This window comes from Carex rostrata, chromosome 2 (genome assembly GCF_964058835.1).
Source record: "Carex rostrata chromosome 2, lpCarRost1.2, whole genome shotgun sequence".
Taxonomy (NCBI): domain Eukaryota; kingdom Viridiplantae; phylum Streptophyta; class Magnoliopsida; order Poales; family Cyperaceae; genus Carex; species Carex rostrata.
This window is the reverse complement of record NC_135919.1, coordinates 16,992,490-17,010,340: the sequence shown is the minus strand read 5'-3', so window position 1 is coordinate 17,010,340 and position 17,851 is coordinate 16,992,490. Positions and strand designations below refer to the sequence as shown.

Genomic DNA, 17,851 nt, shown 5'->3' with positions numbered 1-17,851 from the left:
TAGTATAACCGTGACAAGTGCAGAAGTGACCACAGAGGAAGCAAAGCCGTAAATACTTTTCTATTCTCAAGATTTTTAATAGAGTATATTGTAGCTTTGCAATTTTCAAATGATGCTTAGATTCGTACCAAAGCTAGAATTTGTATTCATTAATTCTCATTTATATTTTATGTTTTCTGTTCTACATAACAAGCTCTGATGTACTATATTACACCCAATAACTGTTCTTTCATATCAGTACAGTATTGACATACATTTTTCCAAAGCAACACGATGCTAATCTCTAGTTTAATTGTGATGAACTGATGATTGTCAGATTGTAAACTAAATAATATAATTATTATATGCATGATCCCCTTTTTAAGGCACAAAAGTAGGAGCTATCAAAACAATCAAAACATTTTTATTGTTATATTTCCCGGTTTGGTCATTATTCTCAAATTAACAAGACAAAAATCAGAATGACTATTTTACATGAGGTTGCTTCTCTAGGAAAAAAGAATCTATATTTAGTTCTTTCTTACTACACAGAAAACAAAAGTTTCCTCATTTTTCTAACCAGCATAAGTTTGTTGAAATGAACCTAATTCTATCTTAAATTTCTTCTCTTAGAAAGAATCTAAATTCATAAAGCAGCACCTAATTGCATCTACTAAATTAGTCAGAGTCAATTAGGCATCAAATTTTTTGGGACAACAGAAACTCCTTACAAATTTGTCACCAGCAAATTGAGAACACAGAAACAACTCAACAGGTATAGGTATAGCATCAACATCCATATGTCTCACACATAACGAAAACAGCAAACTCATGTAAAAAAAATTATTGAAATGTCAGATAATAATTTCTTTATCAATTGTCTTGATGTGAGAACGCAAATTGTGGAGCAGTCCATCAACCACCATATCAGGCCGTTGTTTTGGTTTAACAATCCTAACCGTCTTAAGGTGCTTCCTCTGGAATTGCACAATTCTTCTATTTTCCAATTTCTCCTGGCTTAGCTCTTCTTTTGGATGACATTTCTTCGGCTTCCATAATTGTGAAACAAAAGTTCCAATTAGTCTAATAAGATGCAGGTACATCTGAAGAAATGCTCAAAAGAGCAGCATTTCTTAGCACAATTTCTTGCACTGCGAATACTAGTTTGGAGGTAATCATCATATAGGTACCTGCTAGTTCATACAGCTCTGGCCTTGCTTAATACATAAATAGTTCATAAATAAATTGTCATTAACCAGAGTGAAAAGGAAAGGTTGGCTTTGGCCACAATTTACTCATCAGCCGAAACAGAGAAGCAAATCAGTATATAACCAGATTATAACAATGTGGAAGTTATCAGATGTACCAATCATTAGTCATTTGTTTGATTAGTATTTAACATGTAAAAAAATTACATATATATATATATTTTTTAATGCAATTGATATACTTGCTAAAAATATAACTAATATAATTAGTTATAATGCAATTAAAATAGTTGCTAAAAAAATAATGAATCGAATTACTTTATTACCAAAACTATTTTACTTACTAAAGGTGTGCTTATTAACATAACAATGCAGATACAATTGATTTACTTATTATTTCATTATCAGTGACAATATGATTAGTTCAAAAGAATCAACATCATAATATACTAATGTTAATTAAATTGATATCAATTAATTAATTTATTTGAACTTTTTATAAGGAAATATAGTACGTCAAATTTGCATCCCCTCCTCCAGTGAGGAATGCTCTAAATGATGTGGGATGATTACTCCTAACGTTTTTCTTGACAGTTTGTTTTGCACATTTTCACTAGGGCTATAGTGAAAATGATTTTGTTCTATGGGCTGGTAAATGGTGTAACTTTTTTCCTCGACAATAATACATGGCAGCCTCTAATAAAAAAAAAAAAAAAACACAGAGAGAGAGGGAGGTTTGAGAGAGATTACTTCACGGAGGCGCAAAGTGAGCTCTTCTAGAAAAGGGGAATGCTTGAGAAAACAAGCCACTAAATCGAGGTCATAACTCAAATCCCAGTAGGAAATTTTAAGTATCTGCAAGTTTCTGAAGGTCCAGCACTCAGAAATGTCCTTCTCCAATTTTACCTTCATATTAAGACAGAAACATCAATTTGAATACATAAGCAAAAATCCATTTTCAACTGTCATTTATAACACAGATTATGTTAACAAATAGATCAACATGATTAGCACCAAACAAAATAAAATTTTGAATATGGAAGCAAGAATTTCCTTAGTTTCTTTTGTTTTCATGATTTATCCAGCTGGCAATAGCTAGCAAAAGATGGTACAGAAGCAAACCCCACATGGAAACAAACTAAATTATAATTTGTAGTAAGAGACACTGTATAACAACAATCCGCACACATTGTATTGCACACAGCGAATGGACACCAAAAGTTTCATTTACTGTCATTTACTGTACATCAACATACAAGAAATGTATTTATGTTTGAGATGACACTGTTGCGATCTCAATAAGTGCATGCAAGAAACTATTTTTTTTATTATTATGAGAAGATAAATATACCTTAAACTGAGGACCCAACAAACCAAGATGCAGAAGTGAAACATTTGAAAGGCTGCTGAGGAGGTTCAGATCACTGTGATTCTTGAGCAGATCCAAAGAGATCTTAGCATATTCAAGGGATGTAGTGTTCTTAAGTTCAAAGCCTGCCATTCTCCCATATGATTTAATGGAGAGAGAATCAAGATTGGGACAAGATATTTGAGTTGGCCTTGATTGAGAGCAGTCATAGATTTTCAATTTCTTCAACACTTCAGATGAAATTTCGGAGATATCCAATAAACAATGGGCTAAAACCATAGTTTCAAGGAGAGGGCATTTAGAGAAAAGATTTTGTATTAAGCCATCGAGTGTTATGTACATCAGGTGTACAATTTTCAGAGCAGGTAGGTGTATTGGTTGTGCCTTGATAATAGGAAAACCAGTAGCACTTGAGATACACAACTCGAGAACTTCTAGTCTTGTGCAAGAGAAAATGAAATCAGGCAAAGCCAACAGATCCCATCTATCTCTACCAATACTGACAAAAACCACCCGAGGCTCTGGCCAATTTACATGGTCAGGAAATTCGAAAGAAATTTTCGATTCATACTCCAGAAGATAATTCGTGTATCTAAACTCCTCCAACTTTACTTGCACTCGATTTTTCAACACGCCATACATAAAATTCTTGAACTTACGCTCGCCTTCTCTCCATATTTCCTTATCCTCAACACTCTCATCCACCCAATCAGTAATATAAAATTCTAGAATCGGGAGAGAAGTCCATGCATGTCTCCATCTTTTGGAAAGGATGCATGTCTGAACAGCCTCTTTTGTACTCAGGAAGAATAGGATCTTGGGCAATATTTCAATGGGCAAGCTACAAAACCAGTCCATGGCGTCGTTCTCCTTTAATATTTAAATAAATATTCCCTCGAGCACCTAAAAAAAGCACAACTCCTCTGTTAAAAAAAAAAAAAGCAAAGCCCAAAATCTTTTCAATGATTTTCTCAAATTAAAGAAAACATGTAGCTGCCAGAAACAAAACTCCAGAAGTACCCTGACCATTATGTATAACAAAACTTTAGTCAACCTATAAGCAGCCAGAGTCAGATTCATGTAATCATACAAAAGTGAACCTATATTTGGTCTTGAAAAGGGTATGATGACAAGGTTGCAAACTGTTTTCTTCAATTTCACTATCCATAACCAAGTTTAGCAGAAACTTGTTCATCAGAAATCGCAATCAAACATTTCACCAAATTTAAAATAACATGGTTTGTTCCATGCTCCAATTCTGGGCTCTATGCCAAAGTTGTGATGCTTCCCCCTCACCTTTCTTGTTGTTTTTCTTACTTTGTCCTTTAAAAGAACTCCCATAGGGTTCAATGCCTAATTAAAATTGAGTTCAAATTTGTTCACAAAGTTTGAAAAAAAAAAAACAGACCAGGCATCCTAATATGATTTTTTAAAGATTTGTTCTTTGAACTCCATAATGTTGCAAATACATATACAAATGATTTATTGAGGCTACATATCTTAATCGAACAAATGAAATGCTCAATCTTAATTGATATTTGAAGTTAAATAACCAATAGGCAATGCTAGGTTGCAAGATCAAGATCGAAATGATGCAAATTTGCTAAACCAAGGTTTATCTAATAATTGCACAGCTGAGGAACAATTTGACATTAAATGAACAAAGTAAATTCATTCTTGGCTGACAATCCAATACAAACCCCTCATGGTCGATAAATTAAAAATTTGTGATTAAGTTAGGTCAAACAGGAGACAACTAGGCTCCTTGGCCCAAACAAGATTTTAATCAACGCATAATTTTAAGGGATGAAGGAACTGAGAAAAACCTGAGGCAGGGCGAGATGGCTGCTGCGTGGAGAGAGACGAAGCCTGAGGAAGAGAGATGAGCAAAGATTCTGCTGAGAAAATGCTCAGAAGAATCGGATTGAACTGAGATTGAAGAGAGTTGATGAGAATTTCTCAAGAACCAGTGGAACTATGGTAACGACTGATAAGAGATGGAACTTGGAAGTGTAAAATTATTTTCTTTCATAAATGTCTTTTCATACAAGGGTCTATAACCTCCAAAAGTAACTCAATTTGTGAATTTAGATTTGAACGGTCAGATTCGAATCGGACAACAAGATCAAACGAGCCCTGTACTCTCAACCTTGGATCAGACAGTCTAGATCTAAACACAAAAATTGAGTTACTTTAGGGGACCGGACCCTTATATAGTTGATACTGTTACAAAAGAAACAATCTTGATCACTAATTAAAACTTTAGAATTAACTTACGACATGACACGTAAGCGATGTGCTGGACAAATTCAGCTGATCTGGCCAAACAGTCTTCTAACCCTTTCTGCTCTCCATTTCTTACTTTTTTTGTTTTTTTTGAGGTGATAATTTCTTACTGTTGGGCCCCGCTTTCCTGTGTAACCTTGGTATTGGAAATATTGTATTCAAAGTCAGTTGTATTATGCGGTCACTTCTTTAAACCACTGTTGTAAAAAACGGCCGTTTAAGCAGATTAAACGGTCATTTAGTCGTTGGAGGAGATCAAATATTGTTACAAATTTGTCTAACGGTTTATTATTTCTGATTACGACTGATTATTTTTTATTATTTCCGATTAATCGTTTGACGATTAGCGCATACTGTTATTTACAACACTGCTTTAAACTTATGAGACTGTTCCAGTTAGGCAACAATAGATTAAGCTGGAGGCTTAATCTGCTTCTTTTAGCTTTATAGCTGCTTAATTCTGTCGAACACCGGTTCCTCAATGTGGATTAAGATCACCTCCTCTAATCTCCTTTTTCTCGAATTTTAATTCCCTGTCCAAATCTTAAGGCATCTATATTCCTTTTTTTTAGCTTCCTTAGATTTCACCTATAAATTAAGACAATCGAACATCAATACCTTAGCGCTTTTAAGCTCTAATTGTATGTTTAGTTGGGGAGTAACTTTACTCCGGATTAAATTGTGTACTCTAAGTTATTCTGAATTAAGTTAATTATGTTTAGGTTCCATAATTATATTTGGTTGGAACCTGCTACTTGAGCTATGGATTAAAATTACTCCCGTTTGGTTGGTGTATTTTCCTTGAGTCATGATTTAAAGTTTTTTTATTTCTACTTTTTTTTTAAAAATAATTTAACTTTCAATTCAATAATTTGTTTTCTTTTTCCGCTGAAGTAGTAAGTTTCAAAAATTTATAGTTCAAGAATATTGTAGAATGAATTTTAGAAATTAAAAAATAACAATAAAAATAAACAATAAAACGTGATATATATTACGATCAATAAGGCAAATTTGATCTCCATACTTCCAAAAGCCAATAAAACGTGGCTTTAGCTTAGTTTATATATATATATAGTAAGGCTACGCTACTTTGCAAATTAAACGGGCTGTTTTAATTCGTGCTCATATCGCTAGTTTTGAAGTCCAAATAGTAGATCCAAATCGTTATATGTTTAATATATATTAAAATGTGCTTGGAGACCAAATTTTACATTTTTTTGAAATTTTTTTACTATTTATTAAGATGGTTTGAAAATTACTGTTTTTATTAAAATTCTGCACCACTAAAAAACAGTCATTTTCAAACTATCTTAATAAATAGTAAAAAAATTCCAAAAAACATAAAATTTGGTCTCCAAGCACATTTTAATATAGATTAAATATCTAACGGTTTGAATCGGCTATTTGGACTTCGAAACTAGAGATATGAGCGCGAATTAAAATCACCCGTTTAATCCGCGAAGTAGCGTAGCCTTACACTCTCTATATATATTTACGTTAGCTTAAATTTTAAGAAGATTCAAACAGTAAACATATTCCACACATAGATATAATCCAAACAGTACAAAATTCCATCTAGTTCTAAACAAAATCTCCTAACATTATATATTTAGACATAAATTTAAAGTAACATTACATAAATCAATCTCTTGCTTAGTTCATGTGACTTCGTTGTCTTCACATAATTAACATTCTTGACATTATTTCGAATCACCTGCAATCAGTACCACTTGGCAACTCCTCCAGATCTACCGAATTCACATTGTCATACATGAATTCCATATTAGCTGTGGTATCCAAAAACTGATTCGGCGAATTTTGCATTCTTATGAAATTATGAATTATGCAACACGCCATAAGAACCAAGGCTTGTATTCTAAACTTGTAAGGTGGCATTATTAACTGGAGAATTTTGAAACACATTTTTAAAACTCCAAAAGTTCTCTTTATCACATTCCGATGTTGGACATGACGATAGTTATATAAATCTTCGAGTACTGCGTAACGAGATTAGATAGGTTGAAGGTTGAATTGAACAAGATGATATTGATAATTTCATAATGGACATACAATACTACAAAATTTTAAATCAGTATCGATCAAACAACATCGAATTTGATGCAACCAGTGTTGCATATATTTTACCACCAGTTAAAAGTACCATCGGTGGTGTTAAATGTCTGACATATAACACCGATTTATTTGAAAAAACCAGTGGTAATTATTTAGCAATCAACACCAGTATAGTTTTATTGTTAATAACCGGTATTGTATCTAAGACATTTAGCATCGGTTATTTAAAAAAACCGGTGATAAATATTCAACACCAGATTTTGCAAATAAATCAGTGTTGTACGTAAGACATTTAGCATTGGTTGAACCGTTGTTGTATGTAACTGGTATAATATTTTAAACCCTAGATGCCTCTTTCTTTCTCTCTCAATTGACAGAAAGCTACGCAAAATTCCACTGTTTCAACTATCTCCACCCTCTCTCCACTCCACTGGTGGAAATTCGGGTAATAATTAGATCTTTGTTTCTTATTTGTGAAATGCTTTGTAAATTGATGAAATTGATCTAAATTTTTAAAATTCGTAGTGCATTTTATTCTTTTCAAAATATTGATCTGCTTCACTCTCTCCATTTCCTTTTCACGTGAATTTCCACTCTCCCTCAAGTAGTATATATCTCTCTGCTATCTAAGATCTTTACCCTATCTCCACTTGACGCAGTTAGTAAATATTATTCTCAATTTAAGTAATTTAATTACATGCATGTTGAATATTGATTTAATTGATTGTTTTGTTATATATATAATTTATTATATATGTATATATAGATTGAACGAGGTAGTATTGTATTATGAATCAAATAATAACCGAATATATATTAGTATGCTTTAGGTCATGTGTCTTTTCAAAATTAATTTGATAGAAATTAATTTTGAATAGTCCGCATTTTGAGATTATTCTTGAAATGTTTTGTCTCATTTAGGATCTGAACACGAATCAATGAATTTGGTATTTAAGAAAAATTCGGTAGAATTTCTCTTTATTGTTCCCACGAGTACGCATTGAATTTTATGTCTAAATGGATATGATTCTTATGCGTACTTGGGAAACAAAGGGGAAATCCTGCCGATTTTTTCTTAAATACCAAACTGTTGATTTGTGTTCACTACTGAGACAAAATATTTAAAGAGTGTGTTAGAATTGCGCACCGGTCCTATATAAGCCCTAAATTCATCAATTTTTAACTTTAAGATCTTGCAATTTTCACAATACTAATATCTTTTTTTTTGTTGTCCCTAATGATATGGGGGGGGGGGGGGGGGGGGGGGGGGGGGGGGGTTGTGAATAAGGGGATGTTTAAAAATTTAAATCCTACAACTTGTAACTATTGGTCGCATATACAAATTTGAAAGTTGTTTCTATGTTTATGTAATCTATCTATTTTAAGTTCCTGACAGAATCAAAAAATTATATATTAAATAAATAATAGTGCTGTAAAGTAAATAGATAGAGTTAGAAAAATTGATACATGAGTTGAGCACAACAACACTCCTACGACCCACACAATTAGACAGATGAGCACAACAACTCAAATAGAGAAGTGAGACAATAACTCAAGAAACAAGCACGATAGCTTGGAGTAGGGGAGCAACAAATGCTCTAAGTCCAGGCAATCACTAGCTTCGCTCTAATCTCACAATGATCAATTTAAGTGAAGTATATTTGAGGTTGTTGGAAAGATGATTGAAGTTTAGGCACAAGCAACAATGAATTATGCTAAATCTCTCAAAGAATTCGAAAGTGTAAAGTTTGTGAGAGTATTCTCTTACTTAGACAGACGAAAGAGCCAACTATTTATAGTGGAATTCAAAGGGAGAGCCAATGGCTCTATGCAAATCACAAGATCTACAACATAATGGATTAACCTATTTTGCTTGCGCCTAGTTTCTAATATTGACCAAGCTCGGTTATTTGAATTTTGAATTAGACTTCCATCCATGCAATGACTAGACTCGGTAGTCACAATCTCAGATCTACTTTATCATACTTTTGGATAAAAAATTGATAAAACAAAACGGTAAGTGTGATGTTCATAATCTTTGTGATCTCAATCTCTATGATCTTCTGTAATCTTCATGATTCAAGCATCTCATTAATATCCATCATTCCAAATGACTCGTATACATTAAATTCCATCATATTTTGTAAATACCATATTGAATTTCAACTTTAAACTTTATATTTTAAGAATGTTAAATTTGTAAAACAAGTGAGCCCCCCCCCCCCCCCCCCCCCCCCCCCCCCCCCCAAACCCCCACTATATACCCGCCCCCCATGCCAATTCAATTGATGCATATCTTTTCATAAATTATAGTTTTCATTATTTTCTATTATTTTAGAATCTTTAGCACTTTATTATTGAAGTTATCTACCTATCTTCTCGTGAATCAATTTTTAACTTTATGCTGGAAAACAATTCTCAAAGATCTGATGGATTTTGAAGCTGGTACAACTTAATTTGGACGACTAATATGCACATGAATTTCGACTTTAAAATCAAGTATCAGACATAATATTCTAACACAGATGTCATGAAAGTTTCAAACTAAAACAAATTAATCACCTTAATTTCATTTATAAGGTAAAGAACATAATATAACAAGGACCTTTAATTTGCTTTCAAAAGGCCATATGTCATGTTTGGTTGTGGACTAAAGTTAATGAGACCTAACTTGATTATTTCAACTTAGGTCGATCTAAATTATTTATGTTTGGTTGATATCTGAAGTTATATCTTGACTTAAATTGTACTTTGTTTGGTAAGAATATGATGGCTTAAGGCATGATTTGATATTACAAATTATTTTGTCATACAAAATTTGTAATAACAATAATAAAACTATTCTTCGTATTTTTTTTCTTTTCATTTTGATTGAAAGAAATTGTACAAGAATATGAATTATGTATAAATTAATTCTATATCTTAGAGAAGCACATTATATTTAATGAATCTTATTTAATTAAAGTTATATGTGTACTAATTTATTTGTCAAAAAATATGTTAGGTTGATGAACAAAATTTTTATTATTTTGTAGTACAATTTAAAAAATATTTTATTTAATTATTTTCTAGATTGTATATTTTGTTGATTTAAAAAGTTATGCCATTTAAAAAAATGTTGATTCTATAATTGATAAAGTTATAAGTTTCCTTATATGTAAATGAAAAAAAAAGTTGTTTATTTTATATTTCTTAAAAAGTGATTAAAAATAATAAAAAGTTAGGCATCACACTCAATTAAAATTAAACCACTCAGAGAGGTGGTTTAGCTTATTCCGTTCAGCTCAATTAAATCATGTTTGGTGGAATAAGTGAGGCCTAAAGCCCTTATTCCACTGTTTAGTCCACAACCAAACATGACCATAATTCTTTAATAATTATAATTATCTGCTTAAAATAACACAAAAAACAATGCACTCAAAATTTTCCCTCAACCATGACAAATATCACATTCAACTATTATAAATCTAAGATAACTTAGAAAGGAACTCATCAACCTTGACATTTGCACTTCTTGAAAGAAACTTCATGCAAATAGGAGGCCTCACCTGTGCCAGAGCCAGCACAGACTGAGGGAGAGTCCATAATCCATCGCCACAAATCAATCCCGAGGCAACCGCTGGCCCGAATGCATTGGCCTTCGCCTTATCAATTCTCTCCCAAACAAACAATATCAAGCTGCCGATGCACATGTCAATTGCAAAATATGACCCCAGGTAAAACGGTATGGCCATGGCCATCGGAAGCGGTATAAACCTCGCCCTTTTCTTCCCAACCAAATCCCTAACTAGATTTACGAGGACTGCAGCGGCAAAGAAAATACAACATAATGTGAGGCAGTGTTTTGGTAGTGACGACACGCCTTCTACACCTAGAATGGCCATGTTACGGTACACAAGCGCATTAGGTGATGGATAGTCGGACCCAGGTACACCTATATCTTTGAACGCTTTGAAAAAGAGCCAGAATATGGTAGGAGCAATTATACAGCCCATGGCAGTGCCGATCACTTGGCTAATGAACATTGAACGGGGCGATGCCAGCGTCATGTAACCGGTCTTGAAGTCTTGTGTTAGATCAGAGGCAGTGGACACGATGCTCATCATGACTCCACATGCAGCTAGCCCAGCTAAGACTCCACCGTGGGCTGCCCCGGCCCATGCTCCGATGCTAAAAATTGCAAGCTTGCCATAGGTCGCAGCAAGGGACCAATCAGTCAGGCCACATCCATATGCATTGCAGAAGGCCAGAACTGGGGCAACGATGTAAGTTAGCAATACATGGTACCTGCTCAAATTTTAATCGGTAAAATGTCAATCATTTTCTTTGGTAATAGAAGCAAATATGGTATCATTCATTGAAATTGTCGATCAAATTAAGTTTGTAATAAATACCATTTGAGTTGATGGAATATGTGGGGAAGGGTGATGATGGAGATTATAGCAATAGCCACGTAAGCGCCAAATGCTACTGAATTTGGAATTTGATCCTTAAGGAAGAGTTCAATCCTCCGTTGGTCATCGAAAGACACACCTGTTTCGGTTAACCGGTTGGTAGTTTCAGCTGAGAATGGTCCTGATGATGATCTTTTTGCTTGAATTTGTGTTGAGAAAGCAGAGATAGTGCGACCGAGAACCTTGAAGAAATTGTAGAGGCCATCACCAAGGATCAGTGAAATAGCTATAAATACCTGGAAGGAACACACAGAGAAGTATTGACTGGTATATATACTACCTTCAAGTCTTCAACAAAGAAGTATTGTAGAAATGATAAAAGGGGGAGGTTAAAGAAGAGAATATTACTCTGTAGCCTTGGAGCCCATGAAGGCTAGTTGAGGGAAGATCAGCAGGGAACCAATCACCTTTCTTTCTCTCTATCAGTGGCCACATTATTCCCCATGAAAGAATGCCTCCTAATAGAACAGATACATTAACCAAATATGGGCAGATCATACCAACTCCAACATAAGTCGCTGAGAAGTCGAAGAAGAACCTACAAAGAAATCACCATAAATCAGAAATGAAAAGAAATTAATCTCAACAAAAGAATACAATATGATTAGAAAGGCCTAATGTAGATATCTATTGAAATATACCAATTTCCTGTTATTAAATGGCCGGAATGAATAAGGTATCTTTATTCATAATTCCAATTTTTTTTCTTTATTCTTTTTTCCACTAATCTTCATTTGTTGACATGAAACTTAACAGTGGCTTATTTAGAGTTGGAGACTTAGATTGTACATGCACTACCAGTTAGAAGTGGTAATGGAGTATGGTTTGCTTACTTGTTCTCAAATGCTTGAAGCCCTAAAGTAGGGAAAGCCTTAAAGCCGCACTCATCGCCTCCAGTATAAAACCATTGGAAAAACCCCCATAAGATGCTAAACACAAAGAAATTGCCGAGGGTCTTTACTTGCTTCCTGTACAGTGAGTAAATAGGTTATATGTTATATCCACATGACAAAAGAAGCTGAAGAAAAAAATGAAGAAAAAAAAGGAGAACAAACAAAATTAAATAAAACATGTTTTTTACTTGGCTAGTTTAGCACCCTGTGGGGTGTGAAAACTATTGATAAGGTGAGCAGTGGCGGTTCCGCTTGGATAGATCAACTTGTAGTCTATTATCATTATCTAAAATAACAGAAATCATTACAAGTCAAAGCAATATAAGAAGTTCATATATGAATGAAATATGTAAATCATGGCACAGAGCATATGCATGATCGTGTATCCGATTGAATTTTTTGGCTAATAACTTTGGTTATAATTTTTATTGTTTTATCCAGTTAAAAGGCACGTTGATGTACACGAGAAATATGATAATTACTGCCTCAATATCTTATCAGTCAATAGCAGTTCTATACATCAATTACATATAAAAGATTAGTAATACCTTTCTAAGAGGAACCAGGGAAAATAGGCCAAGAAAACTGACAACAAATAAAAACCCAATCATCCATCCCAACTTGGGGTCCTTGATATTTTGTGCATCATTCGCCTCTGTGGATTGTTGAGCAACTGTTTCACTCATGGCAAATAGGTAGCTTCCAAATCCCCCTGTTCAATGGATCAAATTTAATTTCTTTGTAACAGGGATCAAGTCACTTGAGGAAACTGAATTCACCTGGAGGAAATTAATTGAAGAAGTTCATTGAAGAATATAAATATTTTGGAAATCAATTTGAATAAGGAAAAATTGACGGACTAGCCCATTCAGTAATGACTAATAACAAATGATATTGTGACCAAATAGAAAATTTAAATTTCTAAAACCTAGCTACCAAAGAACTTCAGTTGAAGGCACCAACAAAAAGGTTCAATCAAGTTTGAAGTAAAACAAGATGAAAGAATATATATTATCAACATTTACCTAACAGCATTATCTTGCAGGAAAATCAATCTCAAAGTTAAAAGGAACAGAAGAAATAATTTATACGGGACCTAGGTAATCCCCAAGGTATATAAGGATAATTCGGTAAACTATCTTAGGATCAAAACTAATTAAAGGTTCTACCAAGAATCGAGATTTTTCATGCAAAAGAAAAGAAAAGCAAACAAAAAAAATAATAATAGTAAAAGGACCTTTTTATGAATATTAAAAGAAATATGAATTACCACTAAATGCAATGCCACAACAAGCGACCACACATGTCTGGATCACAGTGTTCTCCTGGCGTGTAAACGGCTGTTTAAGTGCACCAAATCTCTCAAGTAACTTGGTCCACATTCTGACAAAGAAGAACCCTAGAAGCCCAGCTGAGACATTAAGAGACGGTATGATTCCAGTTGTGAGGTTCAGCTTCATCACAATCACACTAAACATCACACCAAGCAACATGCTAACGGCAAAGGCTCGAAAGGTTAGTTGTTCCCTCCAGCTTGGTACCTTTTCTGCCTCAAAGACTCTCTCGATTGACAGCACTTGTGTCTCGTCATCACAGTCCATGTGATCTGACTCAGGATTTGTGCTGGTAACCATAATTGGGTTTTGGGTGGTTTCTGTGAGGAGGTCACTTGAATATCTAAAGAGCATGCTCTGCTTTTAGGTACTCTTAAAAGGAAACAGAGAGGAGATAAGATTGTCTTTAGAGGAGCTTGCCTAGGGAATGTGAAAATGCATTGATGACAGTGGCTAGAAGGCCTCATAAGCACTGCCTCCGAATTTATATCCACATAGAAGTGTGATCTATGATTATCAGAATTCAGTACCTCATAAGTGTGGTTCTGAATCCTGAGGCAGATACAAGTTTCAAAATAATAGGCATTAATAAGGAAAGTTTTCGGTGGAGAAAAATATTCTAATGAGTGTCCGTACAGGTTATGGTACTATGCATAGCGCAGATTAGTTTGTACTATGGATCAATATCTCCGTTTTAAATCCAAACAACCGATCTGAAACCATTCAACATGATCTCCATATGAAAATGAACTTTTAGATAGTTTAAATTTTACATTTTTTTAAGATAAGTAGAATATCATTACTTTTGAATGGAAATTTTAGATCAAGTGATTTTCTACATATCTAAAAAAATAGTAAAAAATGTAAATTTAATAGTACATTTTCATATTATTAACATCATAAATCAAAGATAAGAAAGAAATTATTGAGGGCAAGACTGGTATTAAGAAAAAATAAAATTCCACGGTACTTAATATAGTGTTTTTAGCCCTGAAAATAGGACCCCCATTTCAAAATTCTTAAGTTTGTGGACAACTTTGTCCCTCAATTGTTTCCAATACATACTTCCATTTCCTTCTTTGTTAGTCTCTTAAATGACTTTTCCTTAATTAGTCATTTTTTTTGTATTTGTTGTTGTCATTCTCCAGGCAAAAAATAACTTGACCGTAAATAAGAAACAAACTCTTTTACTTGGTTATTTTAGCAAAATAACCAAGTAACACTAGACAAATATGTTGTATATATACTTTTAATTTACTTACAATTGTTAATGGAATTTTCCGTTAATCTTAAAAGAAAAACACTTCATAAGATTTGCATAACCATTAATTCTTGTCTTCTAAATTAATGTCCTATGCAAAGCCTAATTAACAAGATAAAAAACACAAGCGACTAAAAGCTAATAAGATACATTGGATAACTTTTTCATAGTTGTTCATTAAACACATCTATGCAACATACAAAACATGGTAGATAAAGATCTATACGATACTGCATAATATATAGAGCAAATTAATTTATTGAACTAATAATGAGAAGGGATAAACCAATAGATATTAGTAGCAAAAGCTGTAGCCTCTCCCAAGGAGCGCACCACAAAGCATCTATTCTCTCTCATGTCGAAAGCAAGTAGTACATGCTCAAATTTAGACCCAAAGAAAATGGGATTTTTCTTCAAATGAGTGATGAAATAGATGCTGCTACCTCTATATCCATCGTAATCGCTGGCCATCAAGCTAAAAGCATTAGAATAATCCAAAAACAACATCATATCACCAATTCCGCTCAATTTGGTCCAACGGGGTTGCTTGCAGTAATTCTCAAGGCGATAAACCACAAATCGGCGATCTACATATGGTACATCATCTTGAGGGGGAACATCGCTGTGTACGACCAACAACACGCCAATCCTTGTTGAAATCAACAATCAACCATCTTGAGTGGTGTCATCAAGAACAACATGTGATCGTGTTGTTGTATTTCCATAGTAATACAAGAAAATCCTTTCCATGTGATGTGCATGGTGTCTCATAAATGGGACCTGCATTAATGTGGTAGACACTCGGTCTGATTTAAAATTAAAAAAAAAATCAGATATATTTCCAACGGGTGGAAAAGGGACAACTACATGACCACTCACGTTGCAACTAAAACGATTCACCATACGCGAGAAAATAGTAGTATGCTCAGCAACATAGGCTTTTTTATCTAATACAGAGGTATTAAAATGCTCATTATAAAAGTTGAATACATTTTTGTTATCGAGAATAAACTCATTAGACCATCGTCGACTAGTGGTAACAAGTTCATTAATGGAGAAAATTTTGTCAGAGGGAAGGGCATGGAAACTGATGTTAGAATTCCAAGTTAATTCGAGCAAAAAGCCAAGGAAACTGGGGGGGTTATCTGACAAGTTAGTCAACCTCCACTGCTTACACAGCACAGAAGCGGATAAAATCAATGATGTCACCTAACTTGTACATGTGCAATATGAGGGGTAGCAAATCAAGATTTAGTTCAGCCCAGCCTTTTCGCACACTGCACTTGTCGTTAGCCATTGCCAGTATAGAGGCATGGTACACCTGTTACCAAATTTAAATGAAGCTTTTATCTCAATAAGAGAAATCCCATAATGAATACATTTCATATTTCAACAGCAGCTCCTATTCATTCAAAGATAGAAGATAACTTAAATTATAAAATGGTATGAACTCGGCTCCATATCTATGTGCTACTACAAGATAGAAGTAAGTTGAGAACAATTGCATAATTAGCACTTCAATTTTTTTTTTTTTTGCTGATTTTCCAGTTCTGACGATCCCATGAAAAAATTGTAAAATTAGCACTTGTAATTGAAAGTTAATTAAACTAAAGTTGCTAAATCGTACCCTGTGCGACGAGAAATAGGTAATTTGGGAGTTACCGTTGAAACTCGTAGTTTAAATGAAGAAGAAAGAAGCAAGGGCAGAAAGGGCAGGAAGCACGGTCAAAATCCCATTAAAAGGATTGTCGCTGACGGAGGGACCCAGAAGTTACAAGAGGAAGAGAGCGCTAAAGAGAATTGTGTGTCTGACAAGGAGGGACCCAATGAGCAGAACAAGAGACGCAAAGATGTTGCAACTGGAGAGGAGACATAGGTGAACCATTCGCTGACAGTAACAGGGTCGTTGAGGAGTTTGTTAGGCCACGCCAGTGCTTCAAGCTGACATGGCACTCCGTGAATAAATTGAAGATTTCTTTTACCAATTTTTCTTACTTTCTTTTACATTTAGCATTGCCTATATAAGGCTTAAGCTCCAGTGGAGTTGTATCGTGAAATGTCATAGTAAAATTGGCGAATTGCTTTGGCATTCGATATTTGGTTATCTTGTCAGATTCTTCTCTTTATCCAAAATTCTATAAAATTGATTGTTCTATTCGAATCAGTTTGTTCGTTCTGGCCACTGGGAGCTAAGGTCGTTGCAGTTGGTATCAGAGCCAGGTTGTTGCAGCTGGGGAGGAGTCGATTGTGCGATGCCACCAAAGCGAGTGCCTGATCCACCGGAGGAGGTAGTGGTGCAGCTGGACCTGGCGACTATCAATGACAAGCTCAATCAGTTGGCGAAAGAAATGCATGCTGGATTCCAAATACGTGATGAGCAAAGTCAGCTCTCTAATCGTGTCCAAGAGGATCGGTTTCAACAGTTGATGACGATGATGGAGAAGATGAATCGGTCCATCAAAGGCAAAGATCCTGAGATCTATCAATCTAGTCACAGTGGTCATATGTCCACAACTATCGATCGAGGGCAGGAGGGAAGAGATGACCCGAACGGTACCGGGAGGAATGATCGGTACGCTGATCAGCAAACAAACCAAATGGGGTTTATGGCCCGAGTTGATTTACCATTGTTTGATGGTAGTAAAGTTGGGGATTGGCTAGAACATTGTAAGTTCTACTTTGACTATTATCAAACTCCTGAAATCTATAAGGTTCAGATGGCCACAATGAACTTTGTTGGGGATGCTGCAGAGTGGTTTAGTTGCTATCGGGTTGAACACCCGGATCCACCATGGGCAGATGTAGTTGAGGCCATTTTTGAACGTTTTAAATTGAGAACTCATTTGAATCCGGTAGTCCAGTTCAAAAGGGTACAGCAGACAGGTACTGTAGATGACTGTTTGAGGGAGTTTCAAAGGGCAAAAGCTAGACTGATGATACAAACTGGTATTAAAAATGATTATTTTTTTGTATGGAGTTTCATATGTGGCTTGA

The 17,851-nt window shown here is 34.6% G+C and overlaps 2 protein-coding genes across 3 annotated transcripts; both read right to left on the bottom strand.

The window, feature by feature from the left end:
- Window positions 1-612: 612 nt before the first annotated feature.
- On the bottom strand, window positions 613-4,606 carry LOC144550594 (F-box/LRR-repeat protein 13-like). 2 transcript variants are annotated; one of them, XM_078298595.1, is made up of 4 exons: window positions 4,383-4,606; window positions 2,539-3,459; window positions 1,938-2,093; window positions 613-1,028 (listed from the first exon to the last, which is right to left on the bottom strand). In XM_078298595.1, the coding sequence occupies exons 2-4, from the start codon at window positions 3,412-3,414 to the stop codon at window positions 834-836; spliced, it is 1,227 nt and encodes a 408-aa protein (XP_078154721.1). In that variant the 5' UTR covers window positions 3,415-3,459; window positions 4,383-4,606; the 3' UTR covers window positions 613-833. The 2 variants fall into 2 exon arrangements, with proteins under 2 accessions (XP_078154721.1, XP_078154720.1); XM_078298594.1 differs by lacking the exon at window positions 4,383-4,606 and having other exon boundaries at window positions 2,539-4,350.
- A 5,675-nt stretch (window positions 4,607-10,281) lies between these two features.
- Window positions 10,282-14,683, bottom strand: LOC144546172 (putative metal-nicotianamine transporter YSL10). Its single transcript, XM_078294698.1, has 7 exons — window positions 13,533-14,683; window positions 12,811-12,974; window positions 12,451-12,548; window positions 12,203-12,337; window positions 11,718-11,907; window positions 11,310-11,605; window positions 10,282-11,202 (listed from the first exon to the last, which is right to left on the bottom strand). Exons 1-7 carry the CDS (start codon window positions 13,948-13,950, stop codon window positions 10,383-10,385), a joined length of 2,121 nt encoding a protein of 706 aa, XP_078150824.1. The 5' UTR covers window positions 13,951-14,683; the 3' UTR covers window positions 10,282-10,382.
- Between the last annotated feature and the right edge of the window lie 3,168 nt (window positions 14,684-17,851).

Coding starts and splice junctions, on each gene's coding strand:
- LOC144546172 (XM_078294698.1), bottom strand. CDS start 13,950: ATGCTCTTTAGATATTCAAGTGACCTCCTCACAGAAACCACCCAAAAC. Junction 12,975..13,532: donor TTGTGGCATTGCATTTAGTG/GTAATTCATATT, acceptor TCCATTGAACAG/GGGGATTTGGAAGCTACCTA. Junction 12,549..12,810: donor CCCTGGTTCCTCTTAGAAAG/GTATTACTAATC, acceptor CTGTTATTTTAG/ATAATGATAATAGACTACAA.
- LOC144550594 (XM_078298595.1), bottom strand. CDS start 3,414: ATGGACTGGTTTTGTAGCTTGCCCATTGAAATATTGCCCAAGATCCTA. Junction 2,094..2,538: donor TGTTGGGTCCTCAGTTTAAG/GTATATTTATCT, acceptor CTTAATATGAAG/GTAAAATTGGAGAAGGACAT. Junction 1,029..1,937: donor TCACTTTGCGCCTCCGTGAA/GTAATCTCTCTC, acceptor CAATTATGGAAG/CCGAAGAAATGTCATCCAAA.